Source organism: Papio anubis, chromosome 2 (assembly GCF_008728515.1).
Source record: "Papio anubis isolate 15944 chromosome 2, Panubis1.0, whole genome shotgun sequence".
Classification (NCBI taxonomy): Eukaryota; Metazoa; Chordata; class Mammalia; order Primates; family Cercopithecidae; genus Papio; species Papio anubis.
In genome coordinates, this window is record NC_044977.1 from 83679667 (window position 1) to 83704136 (window position 24470).

General features: G+C 38.5%; 1 protein-coding gene across 13 annotated transcripts in view; it reads right to left on the reverse strand.

The window, feature by feature from the left end:
* CCDC66 (coiled-coil domain containing 66) overlaps positions 1-24470 on the reverse strand; it is a 57807-nt gene that overhangs the window by 33082 nt on the left and 255 nt on the right. For 3 of the 13 annotated variants that reach the window (XM_009200525.4, XM_003894275.5, XM_003894276.5), the window contains exons 2-7: positions 22949-23013; positions 22280-22305; positions 17720-18161; positions 15509-15674; positions 15215-15318; positions 13054-13175 (exon numbers count right to left, since the gene is read on the reverse strand). In XM_009200525.4, coding sequence (XP_009198789.2) covers positions 13054-13175; positions 15215-15318; positions 15509-15674; positions 17720-18161; positions 22280-22305; positions 22949-23013 — 925 coding nt within the window. Of the gene's footprint in view, positions 1-12824; positions 12840-13053; positions 13213-15214; positions 15319-15508; positions 15675-17719; positions 18194-19989; positions 20094-20463; positions 20586-22279; positions 22306-22948; positions 23014-24470 lie in introns of those variants that run through there. The other 10 variants (XM_009200523.4, XM_009200522.4, XM_009200520.4 and 7 more) reach the window with 9 other exon arrangements.

Here is a 24470-nt window from a genome sequence, read left to right on the forward strand (position 1 = left end):
TACTTTGGGCTTAAATTTTGCTGTTCTTTCTCTAACCTCTTGAGATGAATACTTTAGGTCACTGATACTTGATTTTCAATCTTTCAAGAGATGCATTTAAGGTGAAAAATTTCCCCCTCAGCACAGGAAACCTACATTTTGATATGTAATATTTTCATTATCACTCAGTTAAAAATATTTTCTAATGTGAATTTCTCTTTCACTCAGAAGTATACTGCCTACTTATCAAACATTTGGGAATTTTCTAGTTACTATTTGTTACTGATATATAGCTTAATTCCATTATATGGTTTGATTCAGTGTCCCCACCAAAACTCATGTTGAATTGTAATCCCCAGTGTTGGAGGTAGGGCCTGGTGGGAGGTGACTGGATCACAGGGGTGGTTTCTCATGTTTTAACACCATCCCCCTTGGTGCTGTCATTGTGATGAGTTCTCATGAGATCTTTTTATTTTTTAGGTTGGTGCAAAAGTAAATTGCAGTTTTTGCCATTGAAAGTAATGGGTAGGCCGGGTGCGCTGGCTCAAGCCTGTAATCCCAGCACTTTGGGAGGCCGAGACGGGCGGATCACGAGGTCAGGAAATCGAGACCATCCTGGCTAACACGGTGAAACCCCGTCTCTACTAAAAAAAAACAAACTAGCCGGGCGAGGTGGCGGGCGCCTGTAGTCCCAGCTACTCGGGAGGCTGAGGCAGGAGAATGGCGTGAACCCGGGAGGCGGAGCTTGCAGTGAGCTGAGATCCGGCCACTGCACTCCAGCCTGGGCGGCAGAGCGAGACTCCGTCTCAAAAAAAAAATAAAAATAAAAATAAAAATAAAAATAAAAATAAATAGAAAGTAATGGGTAAAACTGCAATTACTTTTTTAAAAAAATTTTATTTCCATAGGTTTTGGGGGAAGAGGTGGTATTTGGTTACATGAGTAAGTTCTTTAGTGGTGATCTGTGAGATTCTGGTGTACGCACCACCCGAGCAGTATACGTTGAACCCACTTTGTAGTCTTTTATCCCTCAGCCCCCTCCCGGCCTTTCCCCACAAGCCCTCAAAGTCCATTGTATCCTTCTTAAGCCTCTGCATCCTCATAGCTTAGCTCCCACTTATGAGTGAGAACATAAGATGTTTGGTTTTCCATTCCTGAGTTACTTCACTTAAAATAATACTCTCCAATTCCATCCAGGTTGCTGCAAATGCTATTCATTCATTCCTTTTTATGGCTGAGTAGTATTCCATCATATATCTATATCTATCTCACAGTTTCTTCATCCACTCACTGACTGATGGGCATTTGGACTGGTTCCATATTTTCCCAATTGCGAATTGTGCTGCTATAAATGTGTGTGCAAGTATCTTTTCCATATAATGACTTCTTTTCCTCTGGAGAGTTAACCAGTAGTGGGACTGCTGAATCAAATGGTAGTTCTACTTTTGGTTCTTTTTTTATTTTTTACTTTTATTTTTTGAGACGGAGTCTCTGTCACCCAGGCTGGAGTACAGTGGCGCAATCTCAGCTAACCGCAACCTCTGCCTCCTGGATTCAAGCAATTCTCCTGCCTCAGACTCCTGAGTAGCTGGGATTACAGGCAACGCCACCATGCCTGGCTAATTTTTGTATTTTTAGGAGACAGAGTTTCACCATATTAGCCAGGTGGGTCTTGAACTCCTGACCTCAGGTGATCCGCCTGCCTCGGCTTCCCAAAGTGCTGGGATTACAGGCATGAGCCACCATGCCCAGCCTAACTTTTAGTTCTTTAAGGAATCTCCACATTGTTTTTCATAGTAAGATCTGGTTGTTTAAAAGTGTGTACCCCTCCCTGCTACCTCTCTCTTGGTCCTGTTTGTGCTGTTAGATGCCTGCTTCCATTTTGCCTCCCACCATGACTGAAAGCTCCCTAAGGCCTCCCCAGAAGCAGAAGCCACGATGCTTTCTGTACAGTCTGCAGAACTGTAAGCCTATTAAACCTCTTTATAAATTACCCAGTCTCCAGATATTTCTTTACAGTGATGAGAGGACAAACTAATAAAATCCATGATAACAATCTATGTAATGTGAACCTATGAAATTTGTTCAGACTTTTATAGCCTAGTAAATTATTAATTCTCACTTTTTATTTTGAATATTTCATCTATAGATTCTTTGGGGTTTCTATATACATGACTAATAACTACACTTTCATTTTTTCCTCTCCAATTCTTATGACTTGAAATTTCTTTTCCTTGTTATATTGCCTAGAACCACCAATACAAACAGTAATAATATATTGGCATCTTATCTCTTTTCAGAGACAGGGTCTTACTCTGTGGCCCAGGCATAATCATAGCTTACTGCACCTCTAACTCCTGGGCTCAAGTAATTCCCTCACCTCAGCCTCCAGAATAGCTAGGACTATAGGCACATCCTGCCACGCTCAGCTAATTTTTTGTTTTTTTGTGTGTGCTGTGGAGACAGGGTCTCACTATGTTGCCCACGCTGGTCTCAAACTCTTGGCTCAAGGCAGCTACTCTTCTGCTCTGGCCTACCAAAGTGTTGGGCTTATAGGTATGAGCCACTGTATCTGGCCCACAATTTTTAATAATGTATAATTTTATTGTAAGTGTGTCTCTTTTAAGCATCAAGTCTTTGGAGTTTTCATACCTCTGCTTTTTAACAAAGGATTTTTGACTTTTCAGAGTTGATTCTTGTTATCTTGCTATTACTATTTATCTTGATGTTTACTGTACAAACTATGTTGGCAGATACTCTTTATAAAATTATACTAATGGTTAATTTTCTTTTTTCTTTTTTTTTTTTTTGAGACAGAGTCTTACTCTGTCCCCAGGCTGGAGTGCAGTGGCGCGATCTCGGCTCACTGCAACCTTCGCCTCCCAGGTTCAAGCGATTCCCTTGCCTGAGCCTCCTGAGTAGCTGGGATTACAGCCGCGCGCCACCACACCCGGCTAATTTTTTTGTATTTTTTAGTAGAGACGAGGTTTCACCATGTTGGCCAGGATGGTCTCGATTTCCTGACCTCGTGATCCGTCCGCCTCGGCCTCCCAAAGTGCTGGGATAACAGGCGTGAGCCACCACGCCTGGCGAGTTACTTTAGTTTTCTACATTCTTTAACTTTTATCTGATTTTCACAATCATAATAAACTCTGCCTTTATGGAGAGATCACACAACAGCTAAACACTTTGCACAATATTCTAGCAAAGCAAATGCATAAAGAACTAGAAAGTTCTCCTTGTTTCCTTCCACTATCCTTCACCAGAGTGAGACAATACCAACATTCTGCTTTTCGTGTGTGTGTTTGTGTGTGTATGTATGTGCTAGTCTTTTAAAGTATTTCTTTAAATATAGATATGGTTATAGTATATGCATTATTCTGCAACGTACTCTTCATTTCACAACGTCTTAAGAGACTTTTGTGTCAGCTACTCATTACTTTTTAACCATAAAATTCTTGTAAACTGTTTTAATTTTTACATTTTTCTGATCCATTTTTCTGATCCAGAAATGGTCTTTAAGAACTTTTCTATTAAAAGAAATATTTGGGAGAAATATTTTATATAATTATTCAGGTCTGAGTATGTCTTTATGTTCTCTTTATGTATGAACATCTTGTCTAGGCATTAAATATTTTAGCCCCACTATCTATTAAACCTTTATAAATATTGCTATACTATCTACAGAGGAGAAATCTAAGATCACTTTGATTTTTGTTGTCATTTTCTCATATTTAAATGCTTGAAGAAGTATATCCTTATTCTTGATATTTGTAAACTTATTACCATATGCCTTCAAATTGGCCTCTTTTCATTCATTCAGCCTAATTTTCTTCTGGATCTAGAAAATTTTTTTCTATGAAACTTGATATATTATTACTTCTGTTTTCTTCTTTAGGAAAGCCTATGATTCAAGATTGTATTTTTATAAGCTATTTATAATACCTTTGATACCAGATTTTTCATCTCTTTTGAAACTTCTTCCTATATTCTGGGAGTGTTCCCACAGCAATTTCTTCTTTTTCTTCATTGTAATTTAAATTTAATGTTTTACCAAGTATTTTTTCTTTCCTGTGATTGTATGTATTGTTTTCTTCCACTCACCTTATGTTGGGCCTATTCCTGTACAAAGACTTCCTGGAACAATTCAATTCCTTAAGATATGAGTAGATAAAAACTAAGTGAATGTTTTCTTAAAAAACTCTTAACTATGCTATACGAGGGGCTCTTCCTAAACTTGTATGACATGACAGAGGTGTATTTTATACTATCCTTTATGTTTTCTTGCATTTCACAAATATATATAATATTTTTAAAAGTCAGAAAGTTGGCCAGGCACAGCGGCTCAAGCCTGTAATCCCAGCCCTTTGGGAGGCGAAAGCAAATGGACTGATTGAACCCAGGAGTTTGAGACCAGCCGGAGCAACCCTGTCTCTACAGAATACAAAAAAGTAGTCAGTTATGGTGGGATGTGCCTGTAGTCCCAGCTACTTGTAAGGCTGAGATGGGAGGATTGCTTGAGCCCAGGGAGGTCAAGGCTACAGTTAGTTGTGACTGTGCCAGTGCACTCCAGCCTGGGTGACAGAGTGAGATGTTATCTCAAAAACTAATAATAATAATAATAAAGTTGAGAAGTCAAAAAAGGGAAAGATATGTAGAATTAAGTTATGATTATGCATATATGAGTATCTTGAGCATTAAGGTAGATCAAAGTTTATGTATCTACTCATCCAGAAAGCAAAATAGTACCAGAAGGATCCACATCAAACTCTTGCACTGGACAATGACCATCACTAAGATTCTACAAAAACACTTATAGAATAAATTCAGCAAAGTTGCAGTATATAAAATCAACACACAAAAATAAGTTGTGTTTCTATATACTAATCTATATACTAAAAAGAACAATTCTTCAAGGGTATTTAAAAATATTCTGGAGGAGGTTCCAAGATGGCCGAATAGGAACAGCTCCAGTCTGCAGCTCCCAGTGTGAGTTAACGCAGAAGACAGGTGATTTCTGCATTTCCAACTGAGGTACCAGGTTCATTTCACTGGGGCTTGTCAGACACTGGGTGCAGCCCACGGAGCAGGGCGGAGCATTGCCTCACCAGGGAAGCTCAAGGGGTCGGGGAATTCCGTTTCCTAGCAAAGGGAAGCTGTGACAGATGGTACCTGGAAAATCGGGACACTCCCACAGTAATACTGCACTTTTCCAACGGCCTCAGCAAATGGCACACCAGCAGATTATATCCCACGCCTGGTTCGGAGGGTCCCACGCCCACAGAGCCTCGCTCACTGCTAGCACAGCAGTCTGAGATCAAACTGCAAGGTGGCAGCAAGGCTGGGGAGGGGCGTCCACCATTGCTCAGGCTTGAGTAGGTAAACAGAGAGGCCTGGAAGCTCGAACTGGGTGGAGCCCACTGCAGCTCAAGGAGGCCTGCCTGCCTCTGTAGACTCCACCTCTGGGGACAGGGCATAGCTGAACAAAAGGCAGCAGAAACTTCTGCAGACTTAAATGTCCTTGGTCTGACAGCTTTGAAAGGAGTAGTGCTTCTCCCAGCACAGAGTTTGAGATCTGAGAACGGACAGACTGCCTCCTCAAGTGGGTCCCTGACCCCCGAGTAGCCTAACTAGGAGACACCTCCCAGTAGGGGCTGACTGACACCTCATACAGCCACGTGCCCCTTTGAGACAAAGCTTCCAGAAGAAGGATCAGATAGCAAATTGCCGTTCTGCAACATTTGCTGTTCTGCAGCCTCCGCTGGTGATACCCAGGCAAACAGGGTCTGGAGTGGACCTCCAGCAAACTCCAACAGACCTGCAGCTGAGGGTCCTGACTGTTAGAAGGAAAAGTAACAAAGAGAAAGGACATCCACACCAAAACCCCATCTGTACATCACCATCATCAAAGACCAAAGGTAGATAAAACCACAAAGATGGGGAGAAACCACAGCAGAAAAGCTGAAAATTCCAAAAATCAGAGTGCCTCTTCTCCTCGAAAGGAACGCAGCTCCTCACCAGCAACAGTACAAAGCTGGACGGAGAATGACTTTGACAAGTTGAGAGAAGAAGGCTTCAGACGATCGGTAATAACAAGCTTCTCCGAGCAAAAGGAGGATGTTCAAACCCATCACAAAGAAGCTAAAAACCCTGAAAAACGATTAGACAAATGGCTAACTAGAATAAACAGTGTAGAGATGCCCTTAAATGACCTGATGGAGCTGAAAACCATGGCACGAGAACTAAGTGATGCATGCACAAGCTTCAGTAGACGATTTGATCAAGTGGAAGAAAGGGTATCAGTGATTGAAAATCAAATGAATGAAATGAAGTGAGAAGAGAAGTTGAGAGAAAAAGGAGTAAAAAGAAATGAACAAAGCCTCCAAGAAATATGGGACTATGTGAAAAGACCAAATCTATACCTGACTGGTGTACCTGAAAGTGACAGGCAGAATGGAACCAAGTTGGAAAACACTCTTCAGGATATTATCCAGGAAAACTTTCCCAACCTAGCGAGGCAGGCCAACATTCAAATTCAGGAAATACAGAGAACACCACAAAGATACTCCTCGAGGAGACCAACCCCAAGACACATAATTCTCAGATTCACCAAAGTTGAAATGAAGGAAAAAATGTTAAGGGCCAGAGAGAAAGGTCAGGTTACCCACAAAGGGAAGCCCATCAGACTAACAGCAGATCTCTCAGCAGAAACTCTACAAGCCAGAAGAGAGTGGGGGCCAATAGTCAACATTCTTAAAAAAAAGAATTTTCAACTCAGAATTTCATATCCAGCCAAACTAAGTTTTGTAAGTGAAGGAGAAATAAAATCCTTTACAGACAAACAAATGCTGAGAGATTCTGTTACCACCAGGTCTGCTTACAAGAGCTCCTGAAGGAATCACTAAACATGGAAAGGAGCAACCGGTACCAGCCACTGCAAAAACATACCAAATTGTAAAGACCATTGATGCTAGGAAGAAACTACATCAACTAACGAGCAAAATAACCAGCTAACATCATAATGACAGGATTAAATTCACAGATAACAATATTAACCTTAAATGTAAATGGGCTAAATGCTCCAATTAAAAGACACAGACTGGCAAATTGGATAAAGAGTCAAGACCCATCAGTGTGCTGTATTCAGGAGACCCATTTCACGTGCAGACACGCACATAGGCTCAAAATAAAGGGGTGGAGGAAGATCTACCAAGCAAATGGAAAACCAAAAAAAGCAGGGGTTGCAATCCTAGTCTCTGATAAAAAAGACTTCAAACCAACAAGCTCAGAAGAGACAAAGAAGACCATTACAACAAGAACAGCTAACGAACTTAAATATATATGCACCCAATACAGGAGCACCCAGATTCATAAAGCAAGTCCTTAGAGACCTACAAAGAGACTCAGACTCCCACACAATAATAATGGGAGACTTTAACACCCCACTGTCAACATTAGGCAGATCAATGAGACAGAAAGTTAACAAGGATATCCAGGAATTGAACTCAGCTCTGCACCAAGCAGACCTAATAGACATCTATAGAACTCTCCACCCCAAATCAACAGAATATACATTCTTCTCAGCACTACTTCACACTTATTCCAAAACTGACCACACAGTTGGAAGTAAAGCACTCCTCAGCAAATGTAAAAGAACAGAAATCACAACAAACTGTCTCTCAGACCACAGTGCAATCAAACTAGAACTCAGGATTAAGAAACTCACTCAAAACCACTCAACTGCATGGAAACTGAACAACCTGCTCCTGAATGACTACTGGGTACATAACGAAATGAAGGCAGAAATAAAGATGTTCTTTGAAACCAATGAGAACAAAGACACAACATACCAGAATCTGTAGGCCACATTTAAAGCAGTATGTAGAGGGAAATTTATAGCACTTAATGCCCACAAGAGAAAGCAGGAAAGATCTAAAATTGACACCCTAACATCACAATTAAAAGAACTAGAGAAGCAAGAGCAAACACATTCAAAAGCTAGCAGAAGGCAAGAAATAACTAAGATCAAAGCAGAACTGAAGGAGACAGACACACAAAAAACCCTTCAAAAAAATCAGTCAAACCAGGAACTGGTTTTTTGAAAAGATCAACAAAATTGATAGACCGCTAGCAAGACTAATAAAGAAGAAAAGAGAGAAGAATCAAATATATACAATAAAAAATGATAAAGGAGATATCACCACCGATCCCACAGAAATACAAACTACCTTCAGAGAATACTATAAACACCTCTACGCAAATAAACTAGAAAATCTAGAAGAAATGGATAAATTCCTGGACACATACATCCTCCCAAGACTAAACCTGGAAGAAGCTGAATCCCTGAATAGACCAATAACAGGTTCTGAAATTGAGGCAATAATAGCCTACCAACCAAAAATAGTCCAGGACCAGACGGATTCACAATGGAATTCTACCAGAAGTACAAAGAGGAGCTGGTACCATTCCTTCTGAAACTATTTCAATCAATAGAAAAAGAGGGAATCCTCCCTAATTCATTTTATGAAGCCAACATTATCCTGATACCAAAGCCTGGCAAAGACACAACAAAAAAAGAGAATTTTAGACCAATATTCTTGATGAACATTGATGCAAAAATCCTCAATAAAATACTGGCAAACCGAATCCAGCAGCACATCAAAAAGCTTATCCACCACAATCAAGTTGGCTTCATCCCTGGGATACAAGGCTGTTTCAACATATGCAAATCAGTAAACGTAATCCAGCATATAAACAGAACCAAAGACAAAAACCACATGATTATCTCAATAGACGCAGAAAAGGCCTTTGACAAAATTCAACAGCTCTTCATGCTAAAAACTCTCAATAAACTAGGTATTGATGGGACATACCTCAAAATATTAAGAGCTATTTATAACCTTACACCATATAGAAAACTTAAAATAGATCAAAGACCTAAACATAAGAGCTAGAACTAGAAAACTCTTAGAAGAAAATACAGTCTGATTATCAGACTTGGCAATGATTTCTTTGATAAGACACCAAAAACACAGGCAACAAAAGAAAAGAGATAAAATGGACTTCATCAAAATTAAAGACTATTATCAAGAACGTGAAAAAGTAACTCACAGAATAGGAGAAAACAGTTGTGAATCATATATCTGGATAAGGGATTATCATACAAAATATATAAATCCTACAACTCAACAACAAAAAAACCCCAAAAAACCTGATTAAAATGGGCAAAGGATCTCAATAGGCATTTCTCCAAAGATGTGCAAATAGCCAATAAATATGTGGGAAAATGTTCCATATCAGTAATCATTGGGAAATGCAAATCAAAACCACAATGATACCATTTCACAACCATTGGGATGGATACTGTCAATAAATCAGAAAATAAGTGTTGGTGAGGATGTGGAAAAATTGAAACACAGTGCACTGTTGATGGAAATATACAATGGTACAGCTGCTGTGGAAAGCAGTGTAATCCTTTAACACAAAACTACAAAATTAAAATTGGTAAAAATTTAACATAAAAAATTTAAAAATTACCATACAATCTAGCAATTCCACTTCTGAGTATATACCCAAAAGAACTGAAGCAGGAACTCAGAAAGATTATTTATACACCAATGTTCATAGCAGCATTATTCCCAATAGCCAAAAGGTAGAAACAATCCAGATTTCTACCCATGGATTAATGGATAAAGAAAACATGGTATATACATACAATAAATGTTATTTGGCATTAAAAAGAAATGAAATTCTGACACATACTACAGTATGGGTAAACCTTGAGGACATTACGCTAAGTGAAATAAGCCAGTCAGAGGCTGAGACAGGAGGATCACTTGAATCCAGGAGTTCGAGGCTGGAGTGCAACATGACTGCACCTGTTCAGCCTGGGCAACAAAGTGAGACCCCCAACTCTTTAAATTATAAGTAGAACAAAACTTCATTAGCATTTGTTCTGTTGTCAGTCACTATTCTAAGCACTTTATATGCATTACCTCATGTTTTAACAATCAAAGCTTTGGTGACTGCCTACAACCAAACTTCTTTCCCTCCCAATTATATAAAGAGGCTAACTAGATTATTCAAATAGTATAAATAGTTGTGGCTACAGCTGGGATTTCTGAAAACAACAGCTCTAAGGTATTTGAGAAGAGGGCTTTTTTGTTACACAGCAAATTCCTTTTCCCTCAATAACATGTCTCCAATTTTGTACCACAATCACATACAAATACATAAAAACTGCATTTAAATAGTAAAAAAAATGAGCCAGTAATCATACTCTTTTAACTCTTGGTTGTCCAGTCCTGGATATTGCATGTGTTTCATTTTCTAGTTCACCCATCATAAACCCCCACAACTTTTGTTTCCAAAAATTTTTTAAATAACTTTACTGGGATTTTTTATTATTAAAAAAAAGATACACATGAGGAATAAAAGTAAAATTCTAAGTCCCCCAACTAACTGAATGGATCATCTTTTGGCCAAGGGGACCCAAAAGTGCCTTGAAAACTGAGTTCTTGGCCATGAGTGGATGGGGGAATCAGACACACCACATTATACCTCCTCCCTCCCTGGCTAACCACTATTTAGCCTAAAGGCTAAACAGAAACCAGCCCTTCAAAAGATGCCAGCACTGACACCAACCAACCACCTGATGCTTCTGGCCAAAAGGTTTGTGTCCTCTGCTTCACTTTTTGATGTCAGAGGGCTGAAAACTCTACCCTTGGATCATGCCAACGCTGCCATTTTTTGTACATGGGACCCATGAAGGGGCATAAAACTCAATTGTGTATGTGTCTTTCTCCTTTAATAAATATTCATGACTCCTCGTATAGCTTATTAAATATGTATATTCAGCCACTTCACTCAGCATAAATTCCTGTTCCCTTCCCCACCACCTTGAAGTTTTTGCCTCCTGGCCCGCCAAAGGCTATGCTTCCCAGCCTGTCAGAATGGCCATGCTGCAGGTTGCAACCACTGATGAGAAATACAGTTCTCCTTTCCAAATTCATGAGCCTCATCATTTCATCAGCTGATAAATACTATCATTGAAAAATATATACGAAATATTTTAAAACCTAAAAGTCACCTCAAATGGTTCTTTACTTGCATTAACAATCATGATATGGATTATCCCCAGATAATAAATGACCTAAAAAGCCATGCAAAGTAAGGAATAATAAATTATATATTGACATTTCAACTGAAAATTTGGCAACTGAAATTAACATTTTTAGCATTACAGATTTTTTATCCTGATGTTGAAAATAAAAGCCAACAACTGATCCTCACCAATTTCATGAAAACTTAAGTTTTAGCTACAGTTTTTAACGGTGTCTGCATACAACTTCTAAACTTTACACACTTAAAATTATCACCCAGAGCTATAGAATTTTCCAAAATGAGTTCTACCAAGACAACATTATTGCCTTTTCAGTCAAAGTGCTTTTGGGATTGTGGGCAAATGCAATTCAGATTTCATTCCTTTTGTTAATGTAAAATTATCAACAGACAACAAAAGTATTCAATGTAGGCAAGTCAGCTCTACACGAAGCAGAACACACAGCCATGCAAAAAAATTAACTTGAAGGGGTTCTATAAGAAATTTACCTAATTAGGCCGCAGTGCCAAAAATATCTACCACCAGAATCATATCTTTAGGAGAACCATCCCTTTAGGTCACTGCATTATTTTCAGAATACATTTGCTAAAATGTAAATGTTCACAAGGAAGAAGGGAAATAAATGTAAAAAAGAAACGAAGGCGAATGAAGCATAATACACTCAAGTAAAAATTAACTGATAACTAAAAATAAGTAGGACTTAAGATTCTCTCCTTCAAGGAAAATAGGTTAGAGGTCAAACACTAAAAGGTTTAAATATCCAAAGTACTGACACTTAGGACTTACCGCTAAAGTCTGACTAGCTCTAAGTAGTGAATGCCCCATCAGCTTGGCCCACCATCACCTGGCTAGGAGACTGTGATAGAATGCTTGAAGAGCTAGCAGAAGTATAAAAATCAATAGAAAAACAGTGACACTGTTTCTTTACCCAAAATTACCACAGATAAAATTTAAAAATCACAAAAGCACTACACAAGGCACACTTGGCATATGCGTATATTTGATAGCTAAACACTTACACATAGTTAGCGGTAGAGTTTTGTATTCACTTCAAAAATTGCAGACCTCCTTTATAAGACTCCAAAGGAGGTGCTTGGGAGCCTCTACACTCACCTAATGACAACGAGACAACTTAGAGAATGTAAATAGAGACCGGTTGAGGTCATAATTAAATTCAAAATAACACTGTTTTAAAATACCATTATGAGCCAGGCCCAGTGGCTCACACCTACAATCCCAGCTACTCAAGAGGCCAAGGTGGGAGGATCACTTGGGGTCAGAAGTTCGACACTAGCCTGGGCAACACAGTGAGACCCTGTCTCTAAAAAAAATTTTTTTTTAATTAGCTGGGCATGGTGGAGTGCACCTGTAGTACCAGCCATTTGGGAGGCAGAGGCAGGAGGACCCCTTCAGTCCAGGAGTTCAAGGCTGCAGGGAACTACGATTTCACCACTGCACTCCTGCCCGAGCAACAGAGCAAGACCCTGTTCCTTTAAAAAAAAAACACACACACACACACACATACACACACAAAAACCCAACAATATGACAAGTTTTTTAAAATAGGCTGGGCGCGGTGGCTCATGCCTGTAATCCCAGCACTTTGGGAGGTCGGGGCCAGCAGATCACATGAGGCCAGGAGTTGGAGACCATCCTGGGTAATGTGGTGAAATCCCATCTCTACTAAAAATACAAAAAATTAGCTGGTCGTGGTGGTTAGTACCTGTAGTCCCAGCTACTCGGGAGGCTGAGGCAGGAGAATTGCTTAAGCCCGGGAGGGGTAGGTTGCAGCAAGCTGAGATTGTGCCACTGCACTCTAGCTTGGACAACAAGAGATAAACTCCGTCTCAAAAAAAAAAAAAAAATTTTTTTTTTTTTAATAAGCTTTAAAAATAAATTCTGTAATATGAACACTGCTTAGCATTTTAAAAATTGCAATTAAGATGTCTTACCCTAGATTGGTCAAGAATTTGAAGTTTTTCCCATATTATTTTATCACTTTCAGATTTTTTCCAAGGATCATTCCATTTTTCAGAAACTTCTTTTTCTTTCTTCTTTAGAGCAACCTGTTCATCTGTAAATAATGTCCTTTTTAAAAACATGTACAAAAACTGTAAAAAAAGAACCATGTAAACAAATCATGACTTTCTTAATGCAGATACCAATACGGATCTAATCAAAACTATTTTTTAGGAAGGAGATTAACTCACGAAGTAGAGAATAATTTTTTAGGGACACAGAATAAGAAAAAATTTAATCAGAACCAAAGTTAAGTATGGTACAATTTCATTATCACAATTACCAATAAGGAGCAATTTTTTTGGAATAACTTATTTTATATTTTGTCAATTATCATGAGGTTCTAGTTTCCTGTAATGTTCATTCAATTATTATTAAGAGAATTAAAAGCTAGAATTCTGAAGTAGAGAACTATGGGTTAAAATTCAAGTTCAAGAATTTCCTAGCTATGTGACTGTTAGCAAGCTGCTGGTAAGCTTTTTTTTTTTTTTTTTTTTGGATATAGAGTCTCATTCTGTCACCAGGCTGGACTGCAATGGCGCGATCTCAGCTCACTGCAATCTCCGCCTCCCCGGGTTCAAGAGATTCCCCTGCCTCAGCCTTCCAAGTAGCTGGGGCTACAGGAGCACATCACCACACCCGGCTAATTTTTTGTATTTTAGTGGAGACAGGGTTTCACCATGTTGGCCAGGATGGTCTCTATCTCCTGACCTTGTGATCCACCTGCCTCAGCCTCCCAACATGCTGGGATTACAGGCGTGAGCCCACCGCACCCGGCCAACTGCTGGTAAACTTTCTAAGCCTTGGTTTCTTCTATAAAATGGGGATAATACTAGTGCCTATCTCAATATAGGGCTTGGCACAAAGTAAATATTCAATAAATGTTAGCTATTATTTCTTAATTGCTAACAAGTAAAAAACGTAAAACCCTGTGTCTGACAGATATAGTCAAAACTAAACCCCCAATGAACAGTTCTTTAAATACAAATTCAATGATATATAAATTTAAATTCCAAGAATGTTACTGGAAGCATGACTTAAATAGAGGCGCTTTACTGAGACAAATTTAAAAAAAAAAGTAAACTGAGTTTTAAAATAATTAAAGCATAAGGCCGGGTGCGGTGGCTCATGACTGTAATCCCAGCACTTTGGGAGGCCAAGGCAGGCCGATCGCCTGAGGTCAGGAGTTCGAGACCAGCCTGGCCAACATGGTGAAACCCCATCTCTACTAAAGATACAAAAAGTAAGTTGGGCATGGTGGTGGGCGCCTGTAATCCCAGCTACTCAGGAGGCTGGAGCAGGAGAATCACTTGAACCCAGCAAGAGGAAACTGCAGTGAGTTGAGATGGCGCCATTGCACTCCAGCTTGGGCAACAAGAATGAAACTCCATCTCAAAACAACAACAACAACAAAAATGATTAAAGCACAAAACATTCCGGTCATTTCCAAGTAGTTCTTTTTCTTTTTTTTGTAGAGATGGGGTCTCGCTCTGTTGCTCCAGCAGGCGGATGTTGAACCCCTGGCCTCAAGCAATCCTCCCACCTCGGCTTTCCAAAGTGCTGGGATTACATGTGAGCCACTCACCTGGTTTTGCTTATCTCTTTTTCTATGTCACCCATCCCAGCCAAGTTAGTGATGGCCTCACAAGACTTACTAGTTTTTCAACTAGAGTGAAGCCCATCTCATGCCTTTGGCATAGCTATTCTTAAGAAATACAACTGCTAGGTCACACATTTTTGCAAATTGTGATATGCAGACCCCAAGTTTAGTCAAAGAAGTAATGGATATTTCTTAGTCACTAACGAAATTTCAAGACTATAACAGAAATCTGTAATTTCAAGCAATTCTCCTGCCTCAGCCTCCCAAGTAGCTGGGACTATAGGCGCACACCACCACGTCCAGCCAATTTTTATATTTTTAGTAGAGATGGGATTTCACCATATTGGCCAGGGTGGTCTCGATCTCTTGCCCTCCTGATCCGCCCGCCTCAGCCTCCCAAAGTGCTGGGATTACAGGTGTGAGTCACTGCGCCCGGCTTCAATACATATTCTTTAACCCAATGAAACTATAATAAAGGTATAAAAGTTACCTACCTAGCTCTTTCCTCCACTGGGCTTTTTTTGCTTCCAACGAACTTCTATCACGTTCCCTTTCCCCCAGAGTACTGAATATATCAGCTGGTTTCCATTCATTCTCTCTAAGGTAAAACACAAAAGATAATAGAAACTGTATCATACATTTCTATACAACTAACTCCATAAATATTAAGTAATAAGCTTTTAAATAGCTCTAAGTATTCAGAGTAACTATTTCACATGCAAGTAAAGGAAAAGCAAAACCATATTCCAAAGATGACCACACAATAGTGACAGACAGGAGTTACATACGTGGCAATTTTTTGCTCACACTGCTTAGATGTATCCTGATGTTCATTTAAGACAGATTTACTTTCAGCTGGGACAGATGAAACCATTTCAGTTTTTTTGAATAATCCCATAATATTCTCATCCTTTGGCTGATTAGAGATACTGTTTAAATGTAGACTATATTGACCTAGGAGGTAATATACAAGTTTTAAAATTACCACTAAATTACATCTATTTTAATACTTGACATAGTGCTATACAGTTCTTACATGTCTTATACGTTACTTAAATTAACTCTCAAAACAATCCTTGAGGTGGCTTTAAGCTTCCCTTCCCGTCAAAAAGAAAAAAGGAAGCAGGGTGTGGTGGCTCACACCTGTAGTCCCAGAACTTTGGAAGGCTGACGCGGGCAGATTGCTTAAGCTCATGAGTTAAAGATCAGCCTGGGCAACATGACAAAACCCCGTCTCTACAAAAAATACAAAAATTAGATAGATGTGGTGGCACGTGCCTGTAGTCCTAGCTATTTGGGAGGTTGAGGTGGGAGGATGGGTTAAGCCCAAGAGGTGGAGGTTTCAGTGAGCGGAGATTGTGCCACTGCACTCCAGCCAGATCCCACCTCAAAAAAAAAAGGAAACTGAAGCCCAGAGGTTAAATGGCTTGCTCATGACCACAGTCCTACAGTGTCTTATATCAAATAAGGAAGAAAACAAGCTAGCAACAACAGAAAACAAATCTCCATTTCCTCTTGCCAACATGCTTTTAAAAATAAAAACTGGCCGGGCGCAGTGGCTCACGCCTGTAATCCCAGCACTTTGGAAGCCCGAGGCGGGTGGATCATGAGGTCAGGAGATCTAGACCATCCTGGCTAACAACGTGAAACCCTGACTCTATTAAAAATACAAAAAATTAGCCGGATGTGGTGGCGGGTGCCTGTAGTCCCAGCTACTTGGGAGGCTGAGGCAGGAGAATGGCGTGCACCCGGGAGGCAGAGCTTGCAGTGAGCCGAGATCGCGCCACTGCGCTCCAGCCTGGGCGACACAGCGAGATTCCATCTCAAAAAATGAATAAATAAATAAAAATTATAACACAAATCACAATCTAAAGGGGAATAAATACAAATATCTTGATAAATACTCATTACCTTGACATTACTTTTCTTATTTAGCTGTGAAATCAGTGGAAAACCTTTTCATGAATTGTCTCTATGTCCCAGCCATAATATCAAAATCAGATGTTTTACAGAGGGCTCATGGGCTGGCTCAAGAAATGTTCTGATTTCTTTTGAATGTGCTAGTTCTCCCAATGAAGAGAAAGCATACTTAATATGAATGTCTATACGATTAGGCAAATTCTGCTTTTAACTTTGTTGATATGATCTCTCATTATGCCTAATAAGCAGGTTGTTGCTAGAATTTTAGCCCTAAAGACAAAATCCAGCTCCCTCATTTCACCAAGAATAATCTATAACAAGACAGTAAAGAATTCCATCTTGAGTATCATGGGAATATACAGGAGTTACTGGGTCCCCAAACCATTTGTGGGGCCTCTCCATGTGAACTGTTAATTTTTTATTTATTTCACTATTGCCTAATAAAATTTTAGATATTTCTATTGTCTTCATATTCGCAATTCCTTATCCCAAAGTGGAAATTAGAAGGCTTTTAAAAACATGATGCAATGCCAGGACTTGTGAAAGAGAAAGCTTGTAACACTCTACTGTTCGTTCCAAATCTGTGTTAACTTTGTTTTTTAAAAAAAGTACTGCCAATTCTTAGCATGGAATGAGGAACAGCAAGATTAAATGCAGCAGCCAGGAAAGCAGTGTTTTTCAGCAACTCAAGTCAAATAGTCATAGTAAAGTTTCCTTAATTTTCACTGGAAATACCATAATCGGTTTTTTTCTTAACAATGTTTCATATAACTATTTTAAATATGAGTAAAGCTTCCTATATTCTAAAATAAATATAATAGTTTTTTGTACTAACATTTTTTCTAAAATCCACAGAAACTGGGTTTCTTAATATTCTGAGCACTAACCTTAAAATATGGCACAACTATAAAAATAATTTTGCACATCAGAGAAAGTCCTCTAAAAGAACAATTATTTTAATAGATTGACAGGTTAAATTAGAATTTAAGAGTCACAGTTACATAAAACCCAATGAATCTGACATTCTAAAACACACATTGAAAAAATCAAAATTCATGAAAACTTTAGAAAAATCTTACTTTTTGCCTCCTTTCCATTCTCAGTCAGGGAAAGAGATCTATTTCCTTGGTTTACAGTCATCAAAATCTGTTGTAGTTGGTCTTGTGTTAGACACACCAAACTGCTCTTCATGTTTTCAGCTGTGATGTGTTTTTTGTGAGGCTTCTGTTTAGCTACTAGAGATGTATTTACGGTGTTTCTAGTCTTCTGTATATTAGGGGTTGCAGGTGAAATCTCTTTCTGGATATGAAGACAGTCTTTATCTACACATTGTTTACATAAATCCTTAATGGATGAAAAAGTCATTCCATTTTTTTCACCTTTTGCCTGTGATGTTTCTGAACCAACTGTCTTCTTTTGCAAAAGCTTTTCACTTCCTATACAAGTATCTTGTGTTGATTTTAGAATGTGCCCAGTTTTTGTTCTTAAAGGACATTTTGCAATCTTGGTCTTATTTCCCATCTGTTAAAACACCAGAAGCTTATTCTTTATAACTGTCCAAGAAAAATCAACAATTATCTTTATTTATATGACCTGTGATAAATCAGTCCTCTAAACTTTTTTCCATTTTGCTATTTAGGTAATATAACCATAAGAAACTAACTCTTAATACTTCCAAATCTTCATCAACAACTAGAAATTATCTTACTTCAGGAACTTTTATTATAGTTGTTATAGGACAACTCCACTATACTCCAGCTTTGAATCTAGTGTCATTAGATTATACCACCTACATTACCTCTTTTCTTTTTTTTTTTTAATAAAAAAAATTTTTTAACTACTTTCTTTTGACACAGCGTTTCACTCTGTTGCCCAGGCTGGAGTGCAACAGCACGATCTCAGCTCACTGCAACCTCCACCTCCCGGGTTGAAGAATTCTCCCGCCTCAGCCAGCTGAGTAGCTGGGATTACAGGTGCCCACCACCACGCCTGGCTAATTTTGTATTTTTAGTAGAGACGGGATTTCTTAGCCAGGCTGGTCTCAAACTCCTAACCTCAGGTGATCCACCCGCCTTGGCCTCCCAAAGTGCTGGGATTACAGGCGTGAGCCACTATGCCCAGCCATTTTTCATTATTATAAAGACAATGTTCAATGGATTTGTTTAGTATCAGCTGACTTCACAATTTATATGGGGCCAGGATCCCAAGACCAGTACAAATCAGAGAAAAGTAACATTTTTAAATATAAAACGTGGACTGGGTGCAGTGGCTCACACCTGTAATCCCAGCACTTTGGGAGGCCGAGGTGGGTGGACTGCCTGAAGTCAGGAGTTCAAGGCCAGCCTGGCCAACATGGTAAAACACCATCTCTACTAAAAAAAAAATACAAAAAACATAGCTGGGCGTGGTGGTGGGTGCCTGTAATCCCAGCTACTCAAGAGGCTGAGGCAAGAGAATTGCTTGAACCCAGGAGGCGGAGGTTGCAGTGAGCCGAGATCATGCCACTGCACTCCAGCCTGGGCAACAACAGCGAAACTTCATCTCTAAAACAAACAAACAAAAAATATACATATAAAATGTGCTACCTAGCACTAATATTACAAATACCTTTTAGTATGTCACTGATTCTCACATGCAGACATACTCATAAAAATTTTTTTATTGTTTTATAGTTCAACTAATCTTTGAGACTATTTTAAGTGTAAGAGTTTTAGAATCCATTATTTTAATAAATTACTTATGACACTGGACTATGTGTAGTTTCCCATTTCTCTTCCTATAAACCTAAGAAATTAGGCAAGTAACCAAGTTTACTTCATTACCATGGACTGAAGAAAAATGTAGGAGAGGCTAGGCACAGCAGCTCACACCTATAATCCCAGCACTCTGGGACGATGAGGCAGGAGGATCGCTTGAGCCCAGGAATTTGAGACAAGCCTGGGCAACACAGGAGGACTCTCGTCTATACAAAAAATTTTTAAAAATTAACTAAGCATGGTGGTGTGGGCATGTGCCTGTAGTCCTAGCTACTTGGGAGGCTGAGGCAGGAGGATCCCTTGAGCCCAGGAGGTTGAGGCTGCAGTGAGCCATAATTGTTCCACTGCACTCCAGCCTGGACAAAGAGAGAGAGCCTGTCTCAAAAAAGAAAAAAAAAGAAAAAAGAAAAATGCACAGATTTTGATAGAATTAGGAAAGCACTTTGACCATATATATGTTAAACTTGATGATAATGAGATAGAGTTCAGCTGTGTTTAAAGAACACACTATGGAGATTACAATAATTCAACCAGTGGGAAATGGGAAAAAAGAGAAAAAAGACTTTTGGCGTTGTAGTAACTCAGGAGCTTACCCCATTAGAAGGAACAAAGAAAAGCACTATGCAGACAGAATTCATGAATAACTTGCAGAAAAGAGAATTCAACATCTAGCTGCCGAACTGTGAAATTTGGGAAACTAAAAAACAAAATAAAAAAGGAAGAAAATACTACTGATTTTGGTGTTTATAGTCTGTGAAGAGCAAAAAGAAATGAGAAGGATCTCTGTAACCTCTATCAATATGGGAAGATAAACTTGAAAACAATCAATACAGAAGGGAAAACTTAGGTTGCATCAGTATTTTGAAGTCCCAAATGCAATAGGGATAAACCCAATTTGCTTTAAAGCAGTAAACAATTTAGGCTCAACATTAGTTGAGAACATATTAGTTACTCTTAAAAAAAAAAAAATCCTAAAACACCTCTTGACAGCTGATGGAATTTCTTAATTAAAAATTAAAAGTCTAGTAATCAAAAGTCCAAAACTAGTAACTTTATTATAGGCCTACCAAAAATCCAAGACTAGTAATTCTGTTCATTATAGGCTTATAAAAGGGATCTTCAGATGTTTTGAGTTGGTTAAAATGACAATAAAATGTCTTCACAAATGTGGCTTCTGTAACAAATCAGCCTGGAGAAGATAAAAATCAACCATTACAAATAGCTTTTCATCTAGGTACTTGATAAAGGCCACTGTATTTGTAAATGTGTTTCAAATAACAGCAGTTAGTTGCAATTTTTAATAGGGAAAGGGGTAGGAATAACATACAATCTGTAGTCTGTGATTAGGGGAGCATACAGGGTATATAACTATATGATAGAGAAAGAGAAACAATTTTTATATGTAGCTTGTGGAATTGTTCTGATCATCTTCACCTATTTATTGAGGGATATTTTGGGTACTCCAGCAACTTCTTCACCTTGATTAAACCTGCAAGTAAAGCCATCAAGGGCTTAGAGTTGAAGGGCAAAGTGATACATCATCCAAACTGGGTTCTATCCACAGACAAGTAAAGACTTCAAGACATTGTAAAGATAAAAGAAAAGGGGGCTGTAGTAAATTATGGAAGAGGAGAAGATAAATTCCTACTGATATTAATCTAAAAATTAAAAAAGAAATAGGTAACAAGAAAAGTAGAAGTATCAAAAAAGTTGGCTTTTTTTGTTTTTGTTTTTTGAGAAGGAATTTTGCTCTGTTGCCCAGGCTGGAGTGTAGTGGTGCGATCTCGGCTCACTAGTGGTGTGATCTCGATCTACAACCTCCATCTCCAGAGTTCAAGTGATTCTTCTGCCTCAGCCTCCTAAGTAGCTGGGACTAGCACCACCATGCCTGGCTAATTTTTGTATTTTTAGCAGAGATGGGGTTTCACCATGTTGGCCAGGCTGGCCTTGAACTCCCGACCTCAGGTGATCCACCCACCTTGGCCTCCCAAAGTGCTGGGATTATAGGCGTAAGCCATCATGCCTAACCTCAAAAAAATTTTTTTAATGATAATTCCAGCCTATGCAACATAATGAGATCCCATCTCTACTAAAAATTTAAAACATTAGCCGGGCATGGTGGCTCATGCACATGGTCCCAGCTACTCAGCAGGCTGGAGGAGGAAGATATGCAGCCATGATTATGCCACTACACTCCAACCTGGGTGACACAATGAGACTCTGTCTCAAAAATTAAAATAAACATAGTGATAATGTATTTTGCAGAAGAAAAGCACAATAGATTCCTGATAAGGGAAAATAATTTAAAAGGAAAACTACCCTTAAGCTCAAGTGCAACCTTTTAAAGGAAAAAGCTAAATGCATGCTACAATTTGTGAATTAAATTTCCCCTTTGGTGTGGGCAAATGGACTTTGAGTATGAAAAGAAAAAACATTTGCTTAAAGTCTGAATATCTATTTTTAAAGATCTCTGGAGCTGCACTGTCCAGTACAGTCCATTATCCATTAAATTTCATTAAAAATTAATGGAAATTAGAAATTCAGTTGCTCAGTCATACTAGCTACATTTTAAGTGCTCAATAACTACACATGACTAGTGGCTTCCATATTCGATAATACTGACTTTATTAATGAACACTTCCATTAATACAGACGCTTTACTGAATAGCACTTATCTAGAGGAAGAGGTTCTATTGGGCTTTTTAAACCTAAAATGATTCAATTTCTGTGAAAGGACCAATCTGAAAGCAAGAAAATAACTTCTCACTATAATTCCAAATCCCTCACAACACTTGATATTTCCCAGGAATTATTTTCTAACCACTGTAAAGAAAACTGCATTTTACATTCGAAAACAGGTCAGGTCAAAGTCATATGGCTTACCTTCACAGAAATTTTTGATTTACGTTCTACAAAAGAAAAAAAAAATTACTAAACTGTCCACCAAAAACATACTAAGGTGGTCATGCAAGAAAACTGTAATTAATATTGTTGTAAGATTTTAAAGTGGCAACATTATCCTCGAAAGCACTAACTTTAGATCTTGACTGAGTGTTCTTTCCTAATCCAGTTCAAGTATTTACTTCTATTTTATTTTTGTTTTTATCTTTCCAAGGAAAAATATAAACAGAAAAAAATGCGAAGGAGAAGATACCAAAGTACACTGAGATTAAAAACGAATACTAAAAGTGACTTTAGCATTTTACTGTGGTCTTATTATAAACTTTTCTCAAATGATACATTCTTTACGTGGAAAGAACATAATTACATAAATTTCACTTGTATTATTCCTCAGGCAATAAGGATATTTGCTATATGCAAATATAATGAACACGCACTACACTGGGACATTAAATGTTATGAGTCCGAATACTGACAGTAGTAAGCAGTGTTGTAATCCGATTTGGCTAGAAGTAAATTTGAAGAAGTTTGAGGAAACAGCTTTTTTCAAAATATTTAAATATCACTCTATTACAAGCAAAAAGTCGGTTGAACTAATATAAATTTTATTTACGAATTTAAAATTTAACATTTCAGATTTCTGTAACATACCATATGGAGACAATATTAGCTTGGTTTTTCCATCCAGTAATTCAGTTTCAAGCTTTAAACCATCTCTGCAATAAAAAAAGAAAGTTGTCTCTCATTTTTAACAAACCGCAACATTTTAAATAACCAGAAATTTTCATTTGAACCTTGACAATAAATCCATTATTTTGAATTTATGCAGAAATCTTGTACACATCAAACCAGTTTTTTTATTAAAAACTTTTGTTTTGCAATCCAAGATAAAACCCACAACTACAGGGAAAATTCTTGAAACTCTTCAATAATACAAGCATTGTTATCATTAACCTGAAACCTCATTTTGTTATTGGTAAACTATCAATTCAGTTATACCACCTTTTTTTTTTTTTTTATAATTCTAGACTGGAAAAAATAATGCTGTTAGCAAAACGCCTCACATAAGTTAAAGGAGCAAGATATATTTAACCACCATTCATTAGTTTCATAATGAACTCAAGACTAACACATTCTATGGAGTGCTGGAGCATCGTAAATGACTACTAACAACGCCATCAAGTTTAGTAACTGCTTGAGCAAAGAGTACCACTTTGAATATTTCAAATAATACATATTGATATTTAGTATGATATTTAGTATATTTATACGTGTATGTCAAAAGCAAAGGCATAAAGTAACAGCAGGCACTGCCAACAAAACTTGAATGTCTGTTAAGGTCCTAAAACTCCACTGAAAACAAAAATGGTAGCCCATACATACAGTCCACAATTCAGAGAAAATTAAATCCAGCAAGCCAGTCAAGGGAGAGAGAGGCTGGGAAAGGTCTGATTAGAAATGCGAAATTTGCGGTGCTGCTCAGGTAGGGGAAATCAAATTACCTCAACTATTAAAGGTAAAACACTGGAAAGAATAGGTTTTACGGCTTTCCCTATTGCAGGGTTATGAACAGATCATGTTTATGTTGGTGAAACGTCACCAAGAAAGAAAAGACCTTGAATGGTAAAGTATCTTCAATGACGCACTACACTGTAATCTCCTTAAGGGACACGCTATCTTATTTATTTCCATATCCTCAGATTCTAAAACATAACAACATTTGCTGAACGATGTGTAGTTAAGTGTGAGTTTGGTGGCTTTTCATCTTAAAATATCAAACCTGCGAGTGATTTAAGACCATGCACCAGTCCTTTTTATTTATTCACCCCTACGTAAGGAACGCCTACTCGGTGTTAGGCGCTGGTACTACATCGATTTCTTGAGAAGCCTCGGTTCCCCGCCTCGTGCACCTAAAACTAATCTGGGCGCTCCAACATTCTGCAAGACTCCAAAAACAAGGTGGCGAAGAACCCGGGGCGTGGGCCAGGAGTCCTCCCCAGGAGCCTCCACGCTTCCTCTAACTGTCTCGTCATTTCTCTCCTTTCCTCCTCAGCCCTCTTCCCTCCTCATCCTGAGGTAAATAAGGGACCGAAACGGAAATCACGGGCAGTTTTAATGCGAGTCATTAAGTGAAAACGTAAGGTCTGTGGAGTCGCTAAGGGCCGACCCGTCT